General features: G+C 57.2%; 1 protein-coding gene across 1 annotated transcript in view; it reads right to left on the bottom strand.

Annotated features, from left to right (window-relative positions):
• LOC130026600 (polypeptide N-acetylgalactosaminyltransferase 12-like) overlaps positions 1-16,592 on the bottom strand; it is a 65,027-nt gene that overhangs the window by 28,613 nt on the left and 19,822 nt on the right. The window contains exons 2-8 of the mRNA XM_056117441.1: positions 11,221-11,390; positions 9,966-10,155; positions 8,208-8,393; positions 5,387-5,504; positions 3,329-3,418; positions 1,828-1,914; positions 544-675 (exon numbers count right to left, since the gene is read on the bottom strand). Of these exons, the coding sequence (XP_055973416.1) occupies positions 544-675; positions 1,828-1,914; positions 3,329-3,418; positions 5,387-5,504; positions 8,208-8,393; positions 9,966-10,155; positions 11,221-11,390 (973 nt within the window). The remainder of the gene's footprint in view (positions 1-543; positions 676-1,827; positions 1,915-3,328; positions 3,419-5,386; positions 5,505-8,207; positions 8,394-9,965; positions 10,156-11,220; positions 11,391-16,592) is intronic.

The raw sequence follows: 16,592 nt of genomic DNA, 5'->3' as shown, positions 1-16,592 counted from the left end.
TACTTCGAGGTACTCAAGGGCCACTCCTGACGGTGTTCAGGGGAGCACGTCTGGCACCGGGGATCAAACTAGGGTTGGCCACACAGAGGGCAAAGCTTAACCTTAACCCCGGGACTATCTCTCTGCCCCCCCCCCAAAGATTTTTTTCTCTTTCTTTTGGTGAACAGCAGAAGTGACTCTCCTTTTCCTGCCCCATCCTCCTCTACCCCCCCCTCTGGTCCCCAAGGACCCCTGAGGTGGGAATGACTGACTGGCCCAGACACTGAGACTCGGGTGTGAAGTGATGTGATGGGTAGAGGTGGTGTGGAGAGTCCAGGCAAGCCTCAGTCTCCTCATGCACAAAATCACAGGCAGAACCGGACTCTCGTTCACATGCTCCCACGTGAGCGAGCTGAGAGCCAAACCCAGCCGGGGGAGGGGAAGAGCCAGGGGATACAACAGGGGAGGGCCGGGGCTGGGGAGCCCAAGGGACCCCACCGAGGACCTGCCCCATGCAGGGGGTGGGGACCCTGCCGGCATCCCTGCCGGTCGCAGCCCTCTCACCATCCCGAAGCAGCCGGGCCGGTCCTCGGGCACGTGCAGCTCAGGATACACGTTCTCCAGGAACCACCTGAAGTCCTTACACTTGAGCTTCTCACGGAGCTGCTGCCTCTCGGTCACGTCGCCAAAGGACTCCTGAGGGGGGTCCATGCGGTCAGCCTGAAGGTCCTCCACAGCCCCCCACTCCACCCCACCCCAGTCCTGGGGCGTGATGATGCCCCCAAGCCCCAGCTATGCAGGTGTGGGTGGGTGCCCAGGGAGAGAGCTGTGGCAGCGGGGTACCACCCCCCCCCCACACACACACACATGCGCGCGCACACACACACACACAGGGTTCCCCGTTGCCCAGCTCCAGCCTGGGGAGACCCAGTGCACCTCGATGGTCATGAAGCGCCTAGGACATGATGGGAGCCCCAAACCCCAGCCCTGTGGGCATCCCTGGACACACAGCACTTCTTCAATGGGACAGATTGAGGAAGGCTGGCTGAGGTAGACACGCATGCAAAGCCAAGAGACGGGGCTGGGATGAGATGAGATAGCGCACATATGCATGACCCATCCCCGGCACCACACACACACACACACACACACACACACACACTCTCACACACACATACATACTCTGTGTTGAGGAGATAGCTCAATGGTCAAGAGCACATACAGGAGGCCCAGGTCTGACTCCCGGCACGGCAGGGAACCCCCAGCACTGAGTCAAGGGTAGACCCCAAGCACCTCCAGGTGGGGGTCAAAAGTAAACAGGAACCAGAGAGCTCATGCAAAGGGCAGGGCGCTTGCCTGGCAGGTGGCCACCCTGCCCTGGTCCCTGCCACCTCATTTGGTTCCCAGAAAAAAAATCACCAGGCATGATCCCTGAGTGCAGAGTCAGGAAGAGGCCCTGGCGACCATGGCATGGGGCCTGACCTCCCCTCCACGACAGAAATACCCACGATCTGAAGAACATGCAGTGGCTGGAGGTAGCTGAAACCCAGCCCTGATTTTCCTAGAAGCAACAAGCTCAGGGTCCCCCAACCTGGGGTGGGCAGCATGAGCTGCTGGGTATGATTCTCAAGGCCGAGTGGGCATCAAGAGACATCAGCAGAGGGTCATCACAACCATGGAGGAATCAAGCAGTCCCTCAATGACCTCACCAAGGCCCAAGGCGCTTCTCCCTCTGGAAGTGGATGTGCGGGCATGGAGGGTGGAGGGAGGAGGGGGGAGGAAGGGGGGGGTTGGTTCTGAGGAGGCCTGCAGGGGTGAAGGCAGACGGGGCGGGGGGGAGGAGCTCACCAGGCGTGCGTGGGGGTTGCGGTGGTAGAAGAGCTCCTTGAACTCATCCAGCCACACTTCAGTAGCGCAGACACTGTTGGCCAGAGCCTTTTTTTTTTGGTATACTTTTATTTATTTATTTATTATTTTATTTTTATTTATTTTTTTAAAAATTTATTTATTTATTGAATCACTGTGGGAAAGGTTACAAAGCTTTCAGGTTTAGGTCTCAGTCATGCAAATATCAAACACATTTCCCTTTACCAATACTTATTTTTTACCATGAAGAACCCCAATAAAACCCCACCCCCCACCCCTCCCAGTCCCTGTGAGGCAGATGAATTCTAGTTAACACACTATCTGCTTTGATTAGATTCACTGTTTCAATAAAAGATTCACCACTATTATTTAGAGTTTACCCACCCCCCAAATCAGACATGCTGAAAAAGTATTGTGAAGTGATTTGCTTTCTACAGCTGGGTTCAAGAATTAAATGTTGGTTTTGGATTTCTGCTATTTTACTTATTGACCCTGGAAGTATTTCTACTGAAAGTCAGATAGTTAAGAAATTGATTTCTGTGCTCTGGAGTCGTGGCCGTGCTGGAGAGCCGCTAGTGGGGGGCAACTGGTGGCCTCGGTAGGGCGTGAAGGGCGGACCAAAACGCCCCACTTCCCATGAGGTTTTAGTTGCCCCCACACCCCCGGCTCATACCTGCTGTCCACAAAGCTCCCATGTGGCCGCCATCTTTCTTTCCAGAGGGAGGAGGGTGGAAGGGAGCAACACCCTTTCCCCTCCGGGCAGACATGATGGCCTGGATTAACACATAGTCCTTTCACTTTTGTGCTCCAAGCTGCTGGGTTCTGCATTAAGTCCTTGTGCTTCTAGGGCTGTGGCCGTGCTGGAGAGCCGCTCGTGGGGGGCAACTGGTGACCTCGGTAGAGCGTGGAGGACGGACCGGAACGTCCCCCTCCCCATGAGGTTTTAGTCGCCCCCACACCCCCGGCTCACACCTGCTGTCCACAAGGCTCCCATGCGGCTGCCATCCTTCTTTCCAGAGAGGAGAGGGCGAATGGGGCAACACCCTTTCCCCTCCGGCAGATTTGATGGCCTGGATTAACGCATAGTCCATTCACTTTTCTGCTCCAAGCTGCTGGGTTATGCATTAAGTCCTTGTGTTTCTGGGGCTGTGGCCGTGCTCCAAACTTGACTCTGATTTTCAGGGAGAAACGTTGGGTGGTTTACTTCCCATGGATCACTTTGCATATAGAGAGATGTCGCATGGCCGCGTAAGCGGCCACGCAGTTTTGAGGAAAAGTCCTAGTTCCCGCATACTCGAGCTGTGCTTGTAGAGGCTTCTGGTCACCGGGGTTCCATCTGGGGGAGGCGGGATGCGGTACCTACCCCATCTGGGACTTCCTGATGATCTCGGCTCTTTGTGGAACCTGTTTTTTTTTTCTTCGGGAGTTGTGAATCCCGCCCTCCATGTGGTCCTTCTCTTCAGCTGTACACTCTGGCCAGAGCCTTTTTGCGTGAGTAGGGAGCTTGCTTGGGGAAGACGTGGCTGATGTGTGAGCAGGGGTGCGTCTCCAGGGTTCTGCCACACTGCCAGATCTGCAGGGCAGGGGAGTGGCTGGGTGAGGGGAGCGGGTCCATCGGCATGGCTGTCCATTGAGTACAGAGCCCGGGCACCAAGCATCACCCAAAGAGACACTGCCGAGACCGCACCCTCCAGGGCATGGAACAGGCGACCCCCCCACCCCACTCCTCACCCCACCGCCCGTCCCCGCCTCACCCACCCCAATGCACATGCGGGCTCCAGAACGCAGCCAAAGAACAAGGGAGCGGCCCCAAGGTCTAGTCACCAGAACCAAGACCACAAGCCCATGCACTGCTTGCTCATGCGCGGGGCTCACAGGGCCCAGAGTGGGACCGGCCAGGAGCCCGTGGGTGGGTGACAGTCCACACGGACGGATTACTTGATCTCCTAGCCAGAGAAGAGAGGAAAGCAGCTAGGAAGGAGAGAAGTTGGGAAGGGAGAAAGAGGAACTGCCAGACACAGGAAGAGCAGGCTGGCACCTGGAGGAGAGGCAGAAAGACCATTAAAAGCGCACCTCAAAACCCAACGAGGTAGACTCGTGCAAGGGCAAGAGAGGTGTGAACCATCACACCCCACCACTGGCCCCCAGGATGAACCATCCAGAAAAGCAGCTGAAGTGCTGGAGACACAGTACAATGGGGTTGGGCACCTGCCTTGCATGTACCTGACCCAGGTTCAGTTTCTGGCAGCTACGATGGTCCCCTGAGCACTGACAGGAGTGAGCCCTGAGTTTGGGTTTCAACGAAATTCAAAAAGAAAATTTTTTTTGGAAAAAAAGACCCAAAAGGACAGTAGCTTACGATGGAGAAGGAAAGCCCTGCGTGGAAGATAAAATTTCTATTTGGTTCACTCTTTATGCAAAGCTGGGATGTTCTATTACTTAAAAAAAATTCCAGGGGCCAGAACACTAGTACAGAGAGTAGAGCATACTGCCTGGCATGGGGCCAACCCAGGTTCAATCCCCGGCATCCCATATGGTCCCCCGAGCACAGATAGGAGTCATCTCTGAGGGTAGAGCCCGGCATAACCTCTGAGCCCCACTGTGTGTGGCCCCAAAACAAAACAAGCAATCAGAAAAGATGAAAAAAAATTCTCACAAAAATTAAACAGAGGTGCTGGAGCGATAGCACAGTGGGTAGGGCGGCTGACCCAAGTTTGATTCCCAGCATCCCATATGGTCCCCCAAGCACCACCAGGAGTAATTTCTGAGCACAGAGCCAGTTGGAACTCCTGAGCATCACAGGGTGTGACCCAAAAAGCCAAAAAAAAAAAATTAAACAGAAATTTTTAACATCATCAAAAAGCATGACCAATGGCATATGGTCTTGAAATGTAATATGCCAGACACAAGTTCTTTGGGAATCCCACGGAAATGGCGGGGGTTCTCACAGAACTGTCCCTCGGGGATTCTGAGGGCAGAGGGCGGCCTCAGGGGGTCACTCGTTTAGAATGTGACTCTTGCTCCGGCCTGCACGTCCAGCCACTGAACCTGACCCCTTTAACAAGCTCTCCAGAGAATCCTTCTCGGTGTCAGACTCTGAAAGTCATCCTGCTACATACATACAGAGGCGACTTCCTAAAGAGCTCAGCAAGCCCGGCGACCAAAGGTGGACCAGGAGGCAGGATGCTGTGTCTGGGGCCAACCTCGGCCCAGGGCAGCAGAGGGAAAGAAAAGAACCAGGGGACCTAGGAGGTTCCTTCCCTGCCTCCTGCTTTTCTACTTAAAAGCACGTTCTGTGAGAAGGTCAGATGAGAGAAGCACATATATAGGCTGTCCACGTGTCCACTATCAGGACACTGGACAAAAGGCCAAGGCGGGGGAAAGACCAACAGGTTTTCATGAAATCCAGAGAGACAGAGGCATGGAGAGAGAGAGAGAGAGAGAGAGAGAGAGAGAGAGAGAGAGAGAGAGAGAGAGAGACAGACAGACAGACAAACAGACAGACAGACAAGCACGGCTACAGAAAGAGACAGAGACAGACCCGAAAGGAGAATTTGAGGTTTTCTCCGCCCCAAACTTCCATTCCTGTATCATAAGACCCCAGATACTGAAAATATTTCTTACTCACAGCAAACAGCCCACCAGCCATTGTCGGGGACCTGGAAGAGTTGCAACACCTGCGTCTCAGTGCCAGCCGCAGGAACCCTTACCCAGGCCTGATCTGCCTTCATCAGTCTGGGAGCACTGGTGGTGGGGGGGCTCTGCTGGGAGTCCTAGCTGGGGAAGCTCCCAGACCCCTCCAAATAATCAGAGAACTGCATGTGATGCATGTGCTCACGAGGGGTCAAGGGCAGGGACAGCTGTTTCCAGGGCGGAGAGGGTACAGGCCCGGGGCGTGTCCAGTATAGAGGAATGAACGGTGCTGGGAAGGCCTCAGCATGGGCAAAGTCTAAGCATGAGAGGACCCCGGCAGCTGCAGATGGACCCGGAGAGAGGGCAGAGAGAGCACATGGCTGGGAGGGTGGCGGGGTGGGCGGTGGTGGTGGTCTCACAGCAGAGCCCAGGCGCTCACAGATGCAGCTGGGGGCCGCTGGAGGCCATGAAAGATGATTCTAGCACATTTCCCTGAAGCCCTCGATTCTGGTGTCTTCCCTTGCACCCAGAGGTGGCTCAGGTCGAAAGCTGGAAGGGAAGCACCCCAGAGTGCAGATGTGGGTGTGGGAAACTGGTGGCAGCCGGGTCCCTGTGGTGGCACTGGGGAGTCCTCCCAGCACTGCAGGCTCAGAGTACACGGGGAAAGGCCAGTGGGACTCCTTGGTGGGGGATGGAAGAACAGGAGGGAGGGAAGACCAAGGAAGGGAGAGAAGAGAGAGAAAAGGGAAGGAAGGAGAAAAGGGAGAGAGGGAGCGAGGAAGGGAAGGAGGGAGGAAGGAAGGAAGGAAGGAAGGAAGGAAGGATGGAAGGAAGGAAGGAAGGAAGGAAGGAAGGAAGGAAGGAGGGAAGGAGGGAAAAGCGAGGGAGGGAGGGAGGGAGGGAGGGAAGGAAGGAAGGAAGGAAGGAAGGAAGGAAGGAAGGAAGGAAGGAAGGAAAGAGTGGGGGAGGGAAGGAGGGAAAAGGGAGGGAGGGAGGGAGGGGTGCCAGCATGCGAGGACTTTCACATGGCTTTAGGGTATAAGTCTAGGGAACAGGGTGACTGAAACATGCAAGAAAGCTGAGATGATGTGTGGAGTTGATGCACAATTCAATCAGCTAATCAGTGGCTGAATAAATAGCAGTACTCCTACATTAAAAAAAATTGAGATGAGACTGTGGGAGGGGGCAGGCAACTGACCATGAAGCTGCTGCATTTGTCCATGTGTGTGGGTGTGTGCACATGTCTTCATATGTGTGCACTGGGGGAGGGGCTGGAGGGAGGGAGTATGTCTCGCCATCACAGGCTGCATCTGTGACCTGACACATGATCCCTCCATCTCTGCCTCAGTCTCTAAATCTGCTGTGTGAGGGGCAATGCCAGCGGCCCCCCAGTGGCCACTCCAGCAATCCGGGTGTCACCCTCAATCCGTCCTTTTTCCCAGATGTCAATCAGCTTCTCCAAATCCCCCCACCGCCCCGGAGGTCCCACCACACCCCAGTCTCAGCCTCCGTCTTCTCCTGCGCCCGCATTTCTGACGGGGAAGTCTGCAGAGCCTCCTAACACATGCCTGGTCCCTGCACCCCATCCTGTGCCCACCAGCTCCCTCACCACGAGGCACCAGGAGTAATTCCTGAGTGCAGAGCCAGGAGTAACCCCGAGCCTCAGCAAGTGTGGCCCGAAAACTAAGCCAAACAAATGAAACAGAACGCGAGCAGCCGGGCTCAGACCCAGGCTCACCCACTGACCAACGCTGGCTCTCGGCCGCCCTCACCCTGCGCCCTCACCCATCCCCTAACTGGCTTCAGTCCCACAGAGGCCTGTCACTAAGTGCTCAGAGTCGTCACCATGGAGTCGCCACCTGACCCAGAACCCCACGCCCACTTGGACAGCCGGAAGTGGCAGCCAGCCACCTCGGGCCCTGGAGCCTGGCACCAGTCCAGGGGGCAGGGCACCTGTGATATCAGTCCTCCCCGGGGCATGGCACACAACTCCTGGACGGCGGACACACCCACCGGAGGTGAAGGGGCCAACAAAACCGGCCACGTTGACACAAGGCAGAATTATGGGTTCCCAAGACAAACATCTCGGGACCGGCAAGAAGGCAAACGCGAAGGGACAAAGCGTGGTGGCCTCATTAGCGTGAGGCGTCTGGAAGGGGGAAAGTTTTTGTGGGGGTGTGTTAGAGGCCATGGAGCCGTTAGGGGCTGGGGTTGACACACACCGCCTGACAGTTGGAGAGATTCTGCGAGGTCGAGGGAAAAGCGCGCTTGAGTCTCCCAAGTTATATATTTAAGAACGGTCAGAGCAGTACATTTTAGGATACATACTTCACCCTATTTTTATTTATCTTGTTTTGGCTTTGGCTTTGGGACCACACCCGGCAATGCTCGGGAGCAACTTCTGGCTCTGCACTCAGGAATCACTCCTGGCGGTGCTCGGGAAACCATAACAGGGTGCCTGGGGGATCGAACCCAGGGCAAACTCCTGCAAGGCAAGCGCCCTACCCACTGAACTCTCTCTCCAGCCCCCTCACCTTTGTTTTTAAATAAACAAAACAGGCCAATGAATATGAACCCCACACTTAGAGCGGGGTGGGTGTAGAGTAAAAAAATAATCAGCAGATGCTTTAGAACAAAACCAGGTGGGGCCCCAGCGAAGCATCCCTGCCCTCCCCCGGGGTATCTGCTGCAGTTGGGGTCGGGGTGTTACGCTCCCAGCCAGTCCTGACCTGATGACAACGATGGGGGACCGCATCCGCTTCCGCTTCCGCTCAGGGACCATGTGCCACGTGAACACCAGCCACCAGTCAAAGCCACCGATCTGAGGCTCTCCGGAGTTGCCCAGGTACTCAAAAGTGTTCCAGTCAATCACGTCGATCATGGGGCACACCACCGCCGTCTCCTTCTCCCCGATCCTGCAGTGACCACACACACACACACACACACACACACATACGCACACACACACCCCAGATATGGCCAGGGCCGGAGAGACCAGGAACGCCCCCCCCTTCCAAGCCGTGCTCGCTCCCACTCCACTGAGGGCCAGTGTGTGCCCTCAGGTCCCCTGCTTCTGGACCCTGCATGGCATCGGTCCCCAATGCCACCCTCCAGCCTGGGATTCAGAGGGAGAGCGAGACACGATGATGGCTTTGCTCTCAGCCCCTGGCACTGGCCTGGGCCCCTTGGAGTCCAGCTGCCGGGACCCTCTTTGAAGCTGAGGAAGAGAAAGAAGCCATGAAGGGAGCCAGAGTGGGTGAGGACAGGGATGGGGAGGGCAGAGAGCAGCAGGGTGAGGCTGGGGGACGGATGATGGACACCCACGCCTGGGAGAGGAGACAGTGGGTGCGTGTGCATCTAAAGGCCAGCTGCGCAGACCCTGAACCCCCCCCGCATCCTTGTCCACGCCACATGGGGGCACAGCCCACCTGGAGAAGTCTGGGGGTGGCCGACAACAGTGATGCAGCATCAGGAGGGAGGAAGTGGAGGGAGTAAGGTGGGTCTGGGGGAAGGGCAGCCTGGAGTGGTTCCCCTCCCCCCTGCATTTAAAACCCTTTCAAAGAATGATACTTAAAAGCATAGTTTAAGACTACAGGGGTAAGAAGATAAAAATAACCCAGGCGAGGGCCATCTGCTTCCTGTCCATGATTCTGCTCATGGTTTCCTAGTGACGCTAAGGAAGGTGTGGTCCAGAGACACAGGACCCCAGGGAAGGTGCCTGCCCGACAGGTGGCTGCCCTGGTTCAATCCCCGGCACCCCATGTGGTCCCCTGAACACCACCAGGAGTGATCCCTGAGCAGAGCCAAGAGTAAGCCCTGAGCACTCACGAGTAAGCCCCTTCACACACACAACTCCCCCCTCCAAAAAAAACATACAGGGGCTGGAGCCATAACACAGTGGGTAGGGCATTTGCCTTCCACGCGGCTGACCCGGGTTTGATTCCCAGCATCCCATATAATCCCCTGAGCACCACCAGGAATAATTCCTGAGTGCATGAGCCAGGAGTGACCCCCTGTGCATTGCTGGGTGCGACCCATAAAAGCAAAAAATAAATAATAAATAAATACAGAAGAGAAATTACTGTGAATCACCATTTCTGTGGGTCCCTTCAGACTTGACGAGCCCCAGGCAACACAGGTACTGGATGACCTGGGAAAGTCAGCCCAGCATGAAGGAAAGACGACCAAAATGTGCTGCCTAGGGCTGTGATCTGATAAGATCCACACCATCCTGTTCTTGGCCTCTCTGCCCATGGCACACTTTTCGACTCAGGCACCTGACCAGCGGCAGTAAAAGCAACTCCCCTGTACCAGCAAGCCGTGGGTACAGCAGCGCCTGATGCCCTCGAAGGCGCCCAGCCCAGGGTCCCTGATCATGTGACCAGGGATGGAGCCGTGGCCTGAGACTGGGGGACGGGGCAGCCAGGCCGAGCCCGAGGCCCACGGAGCTGGGTCTCCCGTGTTCCCACTGGGTACCGCCCACGCACCTCTGCAGCAGCGGCTCCAGCCAGCCCTCGTGGCACTCGCAGTGGCAGTCCAGGAAGGTGAGGACGTCGCCCTTGGCCCCCGAAGCCCTGAGTAACCAGGCGCGCACCAGGCCCTCCCTCTTGGTGGCGTGGATGAGGCGCACCTTGGGCAGGTGGGCCAGCTCGGCTTCCAGGCGCTGCTTCAGGTGCTCTGGGGAGGAGAATGGGGCAGCCGGCTCACTCCCGCCCTGCCCGGGCAAGGGAAGGCTGGGATGGAGAATTCTAGACCACCAGCAACGTTCCCACGTGCCCCCCTTGGACCCAGACGCCCAGGTCTCAGGACTGTCAGGACTTGGTGCCCAGCTGGCTCTATCAGCATCGCCTCACGCTCACCTGCCCTGCACTCTGTCATGGGCAACGCTGTCATGGGCAACGCTAAATGACCCCGAATACTCTTCCCACGATTTCCAGCCGAGCACATGGCCACCATCCCAAAGACATCAGTCCCCCAGGTTAAGATGTGTGATCCCAACGCCCCACCTGGTCCTCTGAGCACACCAGGAGTGAGCCCTGAGCACAGTGCCAGGAGCAAGCCCGGAGAACCGCCCAGCGGGCCCCAGAACAAACAAGCGAGACTACAGTCCTGAGCGTCCCCTGCAGCCAGGTGTGGCCAGGTGACTGTTCTTCTGCAGGGTGGGAGGTGAGACCCCTACTAGGTGCTGCCCGAGTCCCCTGGACACCCTTCAGTACAGGTGGGAGTGAGAGAGAGAGGGGAGGGGCCAGGCTGGGGCAGCCCAGGGAGGACAGCACCCCAAAGAAGGCGAGTGTTCACCCCTGCCCCCACCCCTGGCCCCCACACCTGCCTCCACACCTGGCCCCCACACCCTCCCTCACACTTGGCCCCCAACACCTCTCCCCCACCTATGTCCCCAAGACCTCTCTCTCACACCCACCCCCTAACACCTGCCCTCTACACCTGTGCCCCCATGCCTAGAGCCCTTACCTATCCCCCACACCTGTCCCCCACACCTGCTCCCACACCTGCCCTCTACAGCCATACCCCAACTGCAAGGAGACGTTCCCTGTTGTCTCCTGTAAATCACTGTTATCTAGAGCCTCCCAGAGAACAGCCCAGCACAGCCTTCAATCAGAACCCATCCACAGCGAGAACCAGACAGAGCTCAGAGGCAAGAGCAGGGGAGGGGAGGATGGGGGTCAAGGGAGGGCGGGGTGGGGGGAGGGGAGGCCAGGGGAGGGAAGAGGGGAGGCCGGGTACCTCTACTGCTGAAATCATCCACCAGGATGACCTCCTCCAGCAGGATGTCTGGGGACATCTCGAGGACACTGTAAACGGTGCGAAGGAGAGTTGACCAAGCTTCGTTATAAAACGCGATGATCACGGACGTCGTTGGCAGACTTTCATAATTGTACTTCTGCTCTCTGCACCTGCAGAAGCAACACAGCCTCAGGGACGGGGAACACCCTGCACCGGGGCATCCCAGGCCTGACACGGTGCTTCGAAGGACCTCTGAAGGGAACGTCAATCACGGTTGAGACCTGCCATAGAATTTGGTCGCATCTTCTAGAAATGCTTTGCCCTGGAGCCTCCTGGAAGCCTCGGTAGCTCCCAAGAAAGGTTGTACAACGACACCCAAAAAGCCTGAAGTCACTCTGGTAAGGGCAGGCTGGGTCACCCACGAAGTCGTACTGTTGACATGGCCTCCAGGGCCAGATGGCCCAATGATGAACCTGGCTCAGACCCAATGCGACAGGGCCATCCCTGGGCCGGGATGGGATCCTCCAGAGCCAAACTTGATGGTGCCCAGGGGGCAGGCAGTGTCCAGGGAGGCACCTGTGTCTTTGCACACGGTCCCCTGACCCTGAGCTCTCTCCCTGCTCTGAGGTTGTGTATTTAAGCTGGGCAGCAACGCTCACAGTTGTGCCACCTAGGCAGGCTCCAAAGACAGGAAGACGGTGCCATCCTCAGGCTGTGCAGGTTTAACCTCTGTCCACTCCCACTTCAACCGCACTGCCCAGCTTCTACTCAGCTCTCTCCTCCTCTGCCTGGCACCCTCCCGCCCTCCTTCCAGAACCACCTGGAAAAAGCCCTGTGTGGAGAACACCTGTCTGGGGTGTCCGCTCCCTCCGACCGTCTCCCGTTCCTGCATACCACAAACTCATGTCCCCTCCACTCATCCCCTCCTCCCACGCCCCAAGTCTCCTCACAGACACGTTTGACTCATGGAAGGCTTGGGACAGGGGCACAGGAATGCTAGGGACACTGGTGGACACCACGGGGCAGCCTTGTGGGGAGAGGAGGTTCGGGAACACGTATATCTGGCTGAGAATAAAATCCATCTCTGATGGTGCGGCACAGGGTCACTGTGGGCTTGTGCTGTCTGGGGAGCCTGTGGGCAGTGAAGGGTTCCACACTGGGGTGAGGCTCTGGGCAGAGAAATTCTTTCCAGTCCTTGAGAGGTTTGGGAAATACCTAGAGGTTTGCAGGTCCTTTACCTGAGGCATGATCTGGCCACAAGAGGGCCTGGCACCCAGGAAGCATTGGGAGCAAGGTGGGGGCTCTTCCCGGTGGGCATTGCAGAGGGGGTGTAGACGCAACAGGCACCATGGGCATGGGCATGTCATGTCAGGTTCTGATCCATGGTGAGACCCCCACAGGACAGCTCATGCTTCATCAAGAAGCATGAGCCGTTCCCTGGCAGGACCCACCCATCCAATGCCACACACCCACACAGGCTGGGAACAATCTTGGAAACAGGACAGTGGCTGTCAGGGAGAGTGATTCAGCCCTCTCCCCTCTCTCTCCTCTGCCACCAATTCATGATCCCCTAAACTGTCCCAGGTAGTGCCTAGAACTCAGTTGCTGACTGTTCAGCCTCCATCCTTTTCAGGACTTCCTTTGCCAGAATAGAAAAAGTGCACTGGAGGAGGGGGAGCTCTCGGCTCAGACTTTTGCTTGGTCTGTAGCCCATGATTCTGTCTGCCAAGCCTAAGGGGAGGGAACCAAGCAGGCAACAAGAGGCAGAAGCGAAAAACTAGGCAGGACCTCTGAGAGACCCACTCTAGGAGGTAGACAAGATGGATGGGTCAGGAATCACCAAATTTGACAAGAATCAAATGTGACGTTTGCTCTGACAAAATGGTGACCAAAACCAAATGGCAACCGGCTGAGTGGACAGCAACATTCCTGGAGTCAGAGATTACCTTGTTCCAGGTGAGGAAGACAAGACTTATCGCCCACCTGGTGACAGGAAGCCACCAGGCTTCATTCGAGGTTCCTTACCATTGACCCACGAACAGATGACTAGGACCAGACCAAGACAACTTAAAAGCCCCCTTCATCTAACCCAGGGCGCGGGTGTACCATTGCCTCACCTGAGGTTCAGAGAGTCCGCCCGAGAGCACCCCCAGTAAGCTACTCCTATTTCTTTAACTTTATTTATGTCTCTGTCCTTCTGTCTGACCCGGATAGGGTTCCCAAATCTCTCACCGAGGAAGAGAGTGAGAGCAGTTTGCCCGAGCAGTCAGGGAGAAAGCCCACCTTCCTCCTTCCTCTCTTCTCAGCCAGGAATACAAAGTCCCCAAACAGCCCCAAAGAGTGTGTAGAATCTGGTCACTGTATGGTACCAGCGGTCAAGCTTCAGGGCTGTCATGCGAAGAAACAGGACACCACAATGGGGAGGGGAGAGCTGAGTTGTAACTTCTGACCTCCAAATCATTGTTTGCTAGTGCTGGCGGGATATATCTGCCATCCTGATCCCTCTGACCTTGTGGAGGGGGACATTTCTTCTCCAATGTTTCCTTGGACCTAGTGGGAGGGCACATCTCGGCCCCCCCGATCCCTGGCGTCCAGTGGTAGGAGGGACCTCTCTGGCCCCCCCGATCCCTGGCGTCCTCTGGTGGGGGGGACATCTCTGTCCCCCATCCCTGGCGTCTAGTTGGGGGGCATCTCTGGCCCCCCTGATCCCTGGCGTCTAGTGGCGGTGGACATCTCAGGCACCCCGATCCTTCAGGTGTAGGGGGGGAGACATTTCTGCAGTTTGTCTGAGCAGGGATGGAAGAGGCTCACGGGAACGCTCAAACAATGGAGCTTAGAAACTGGAGTCACCACTGTGGGAGCACCTGAGAGCAGTAGGCACCACTGCATGTTAGATGAAAGTTGTTTCCGCAGAATCGAGGTAGCCTGAAAACAACCTACATAATTAGGCTGTGACCTGCTACTGCCCATTTGGGGGTAGCTGGATAGAGCCTGCACACATGGAATACACTGGGATGCTTCCGGCAAACTCTTGGGTGCCACCTGTGTCTTTGTGAGACTCTGTAAGATTGATTCTAAGAGGAAAAACTCCCAAGAGAGTCGTTCAATGGGAGAACAGCTCTCCCCACCGGCAAGGGGTGAGAGGGGTCAAGCTGCTGATCCCCACAGTCTCCCAGCTCCCCAAACCTCAAGGCAAACCTGGATTTGGTGTTTCCAGAGCCCAGGGACCCAGAGGCCGGACACGGGGAGCTAAGCCCAGAGCCCCAGTAGAGGCTGCGAGAGGGTGTGCAGGACACATGTGAGGTGTGCAGAACCGTGAGAGTGAATGGGCGACCCCAGGCCCATGGTGCACGTAGAGGGGCAGGGCTATGAACTGGGCACCAAGGGGTAAACCAGGAGTTGCCTGTGCCTGCCCTGGGCTGCCTTACCAGGAGTGTGACTCCCAGAAGAAATGTGACTGGCAGGAAGGGGCGTGGCTGACCAATTTCCTGGAAATGACTGGAACAGGATGACTCTTCCTTCTGAGGCTTTGCCATCTGGTCTGACACATGGATCTGGACACACTTCTTGTCAGCAGTAGAGTGTCACTCAGCCAAGGCTGTCCCACCAGGTCCAGGCGTGCAGGAACAAAGAGGAGTCAGGGCCTGGTTCTCTATTTCATGGGGTCTGACCGTGCTGTGATGGTGGCAATGGGACTTGTATTAGGTAACCTGATGGTCCACACAGAAGAGGGGCGCTATTATCAGGGATCAGCTCTGTACAGCTCGGGGACACTAGAAACATGTTTCATCCACAGCCCGATCCTGCTCCACTGATAACACACTGTCTTCCTGCCAGGGCAGGTGCCATGGAGAGGGACCCTGAGTGAGGGGTCAGCACCTTGGACCCACCTGCTGCAGGAGCACTTTCAAGTCCTCATCCTGAGAAACCTGATGTGGCCACTAGGGGCAAAGTGGGGTCTGTCCCTGGTGCCACTGCAGAGGGGAATGGGGAAACAGGCACCAGGGGCAGGGGAGGCCATGGAGGTGCTGCAGTGGAAGGCAGGGCTCTGGGTGCTGCATCCTGCCCTCCCTCCTGGGGACGCATCCGTGATTGAGACCTTCAACCCTTGGGGTGGACTCTCCTGGGGTCATTGACAGGCTTCACACAGGGGCAGGCAGGTGACGCGTCTTGGCATGGTGACATGGCCAAGGCTTCCCACAATCTAGAAGCAATTGTCAACTACTGGCCAGACCTGCCCCGCCCAGTGACACACACACCCACACAGGCCTGGGATAGATCCATTTATTGCAACAATCGTGAAAATCAGACAGTGGCAGTCAGGGAGAAAGCCCGCCTTCCTCCTTCCCCTCTTCTCAGCCAGCAATACAAAGTCCCCAAACAGCCCCAAAGAGTGTGTAGAATCCGGTCACTGTATGGTACCAGCGGCCAAGCTTCAGGGCTGTCATGCGCAGAAACAGGACCCCACAATGGGGAGGGGAGAGCTGAGTTGTGACTTCTGACCTCCAAATCATTGTTTGCTAGTGCTGGGGGGATATATCTGCCATCCTTATACCTTGGATCTTGTGGAGGGGGACATTACTTCCCCACTGTTTCCTGGGGCCTAGTGGGGGGGGGGAATATCTCGGCCCTTCTGATCCCTGGGGCCTAGTGCGTGGGACATCTCGGCCCCCCCGATCCCTGGAGTCCAGTGTGGGGGGGCCTCTATCTGGCCCCCCCGATCCCTGTCGTCCAGTGGTGGCAGGGGCCTCTCTCTCTCTCTGGCCCCCCCCGATCCCTGGCGTCCAGTGGTGGGGGTGCCTCTCTCTCTCTCTGGCCCCCCCGATCCCTGGCATCCAGTGGTGGGGGGGGCCTCTCTCTCTGGCCCCACCGATCCCTGGCATCCAGTGGGGGGGGGCCTCTCTCTCTTCCCCCCCCGATCCCTGGTGTCCTGTGGTGGGGGTGCCTCTCTCTCTGGCCCCTCCCCCCAATCCCTGGCGTCCTGTGGTGGGGGAGGCCTCTCTTTCTGGCCCCCCCGATCCCTGGCGTCCAGTGGTGGGGGGGCCTCTCTCTTCCCCCCCCCGATTCCTGGCGTCCAGTGGTGGGGGGGCCTCTCTCTTTGGTCCCCCCGATCCCTGGCGTCCCGTGGTTGGGGGGTCTCTCTGGCTCCCCCCGATCCCTGGCGTCTAGTGTTGGGGGGAAGGCATCTCTGCCCACCCTGATCCCTGGCGTCTAGTGGTTGGGGGAGGCATCTCTGCCCCCCCGATCCCTGGCACTAGTGGTGGGGGGAGGCATCTCTGCCCCCCCCGATCTCTGGCATCTAGTGGGGGGGCTTCTCTGGCCGCCCCCGATCCCTGGCCTCTAGTGGTGGGGGCAGGCATCTCTGGCCCCCC

The sequence above is a fragment of the Sorex fumeus genome, unplaced genomic scaffold (assembly GCF_029834395.1).
Source record: "Sorex fumeus unplaced genomic scaffold, SorFum_2.1 ptg000034l, whole genome shotgun sequence".
Classification (NCBI taxonomy): domain Eukaryota; kingdom Metazoa; phylum Chordata; class Mammalia; order Eulipotyphla; family Soricidae; genus Sorex; species Sorex fumeus.
Note: the sequence above shows the minus strand (reverse complement) of the source record. Positions and strands in the feature narration are given on the sequence as shown.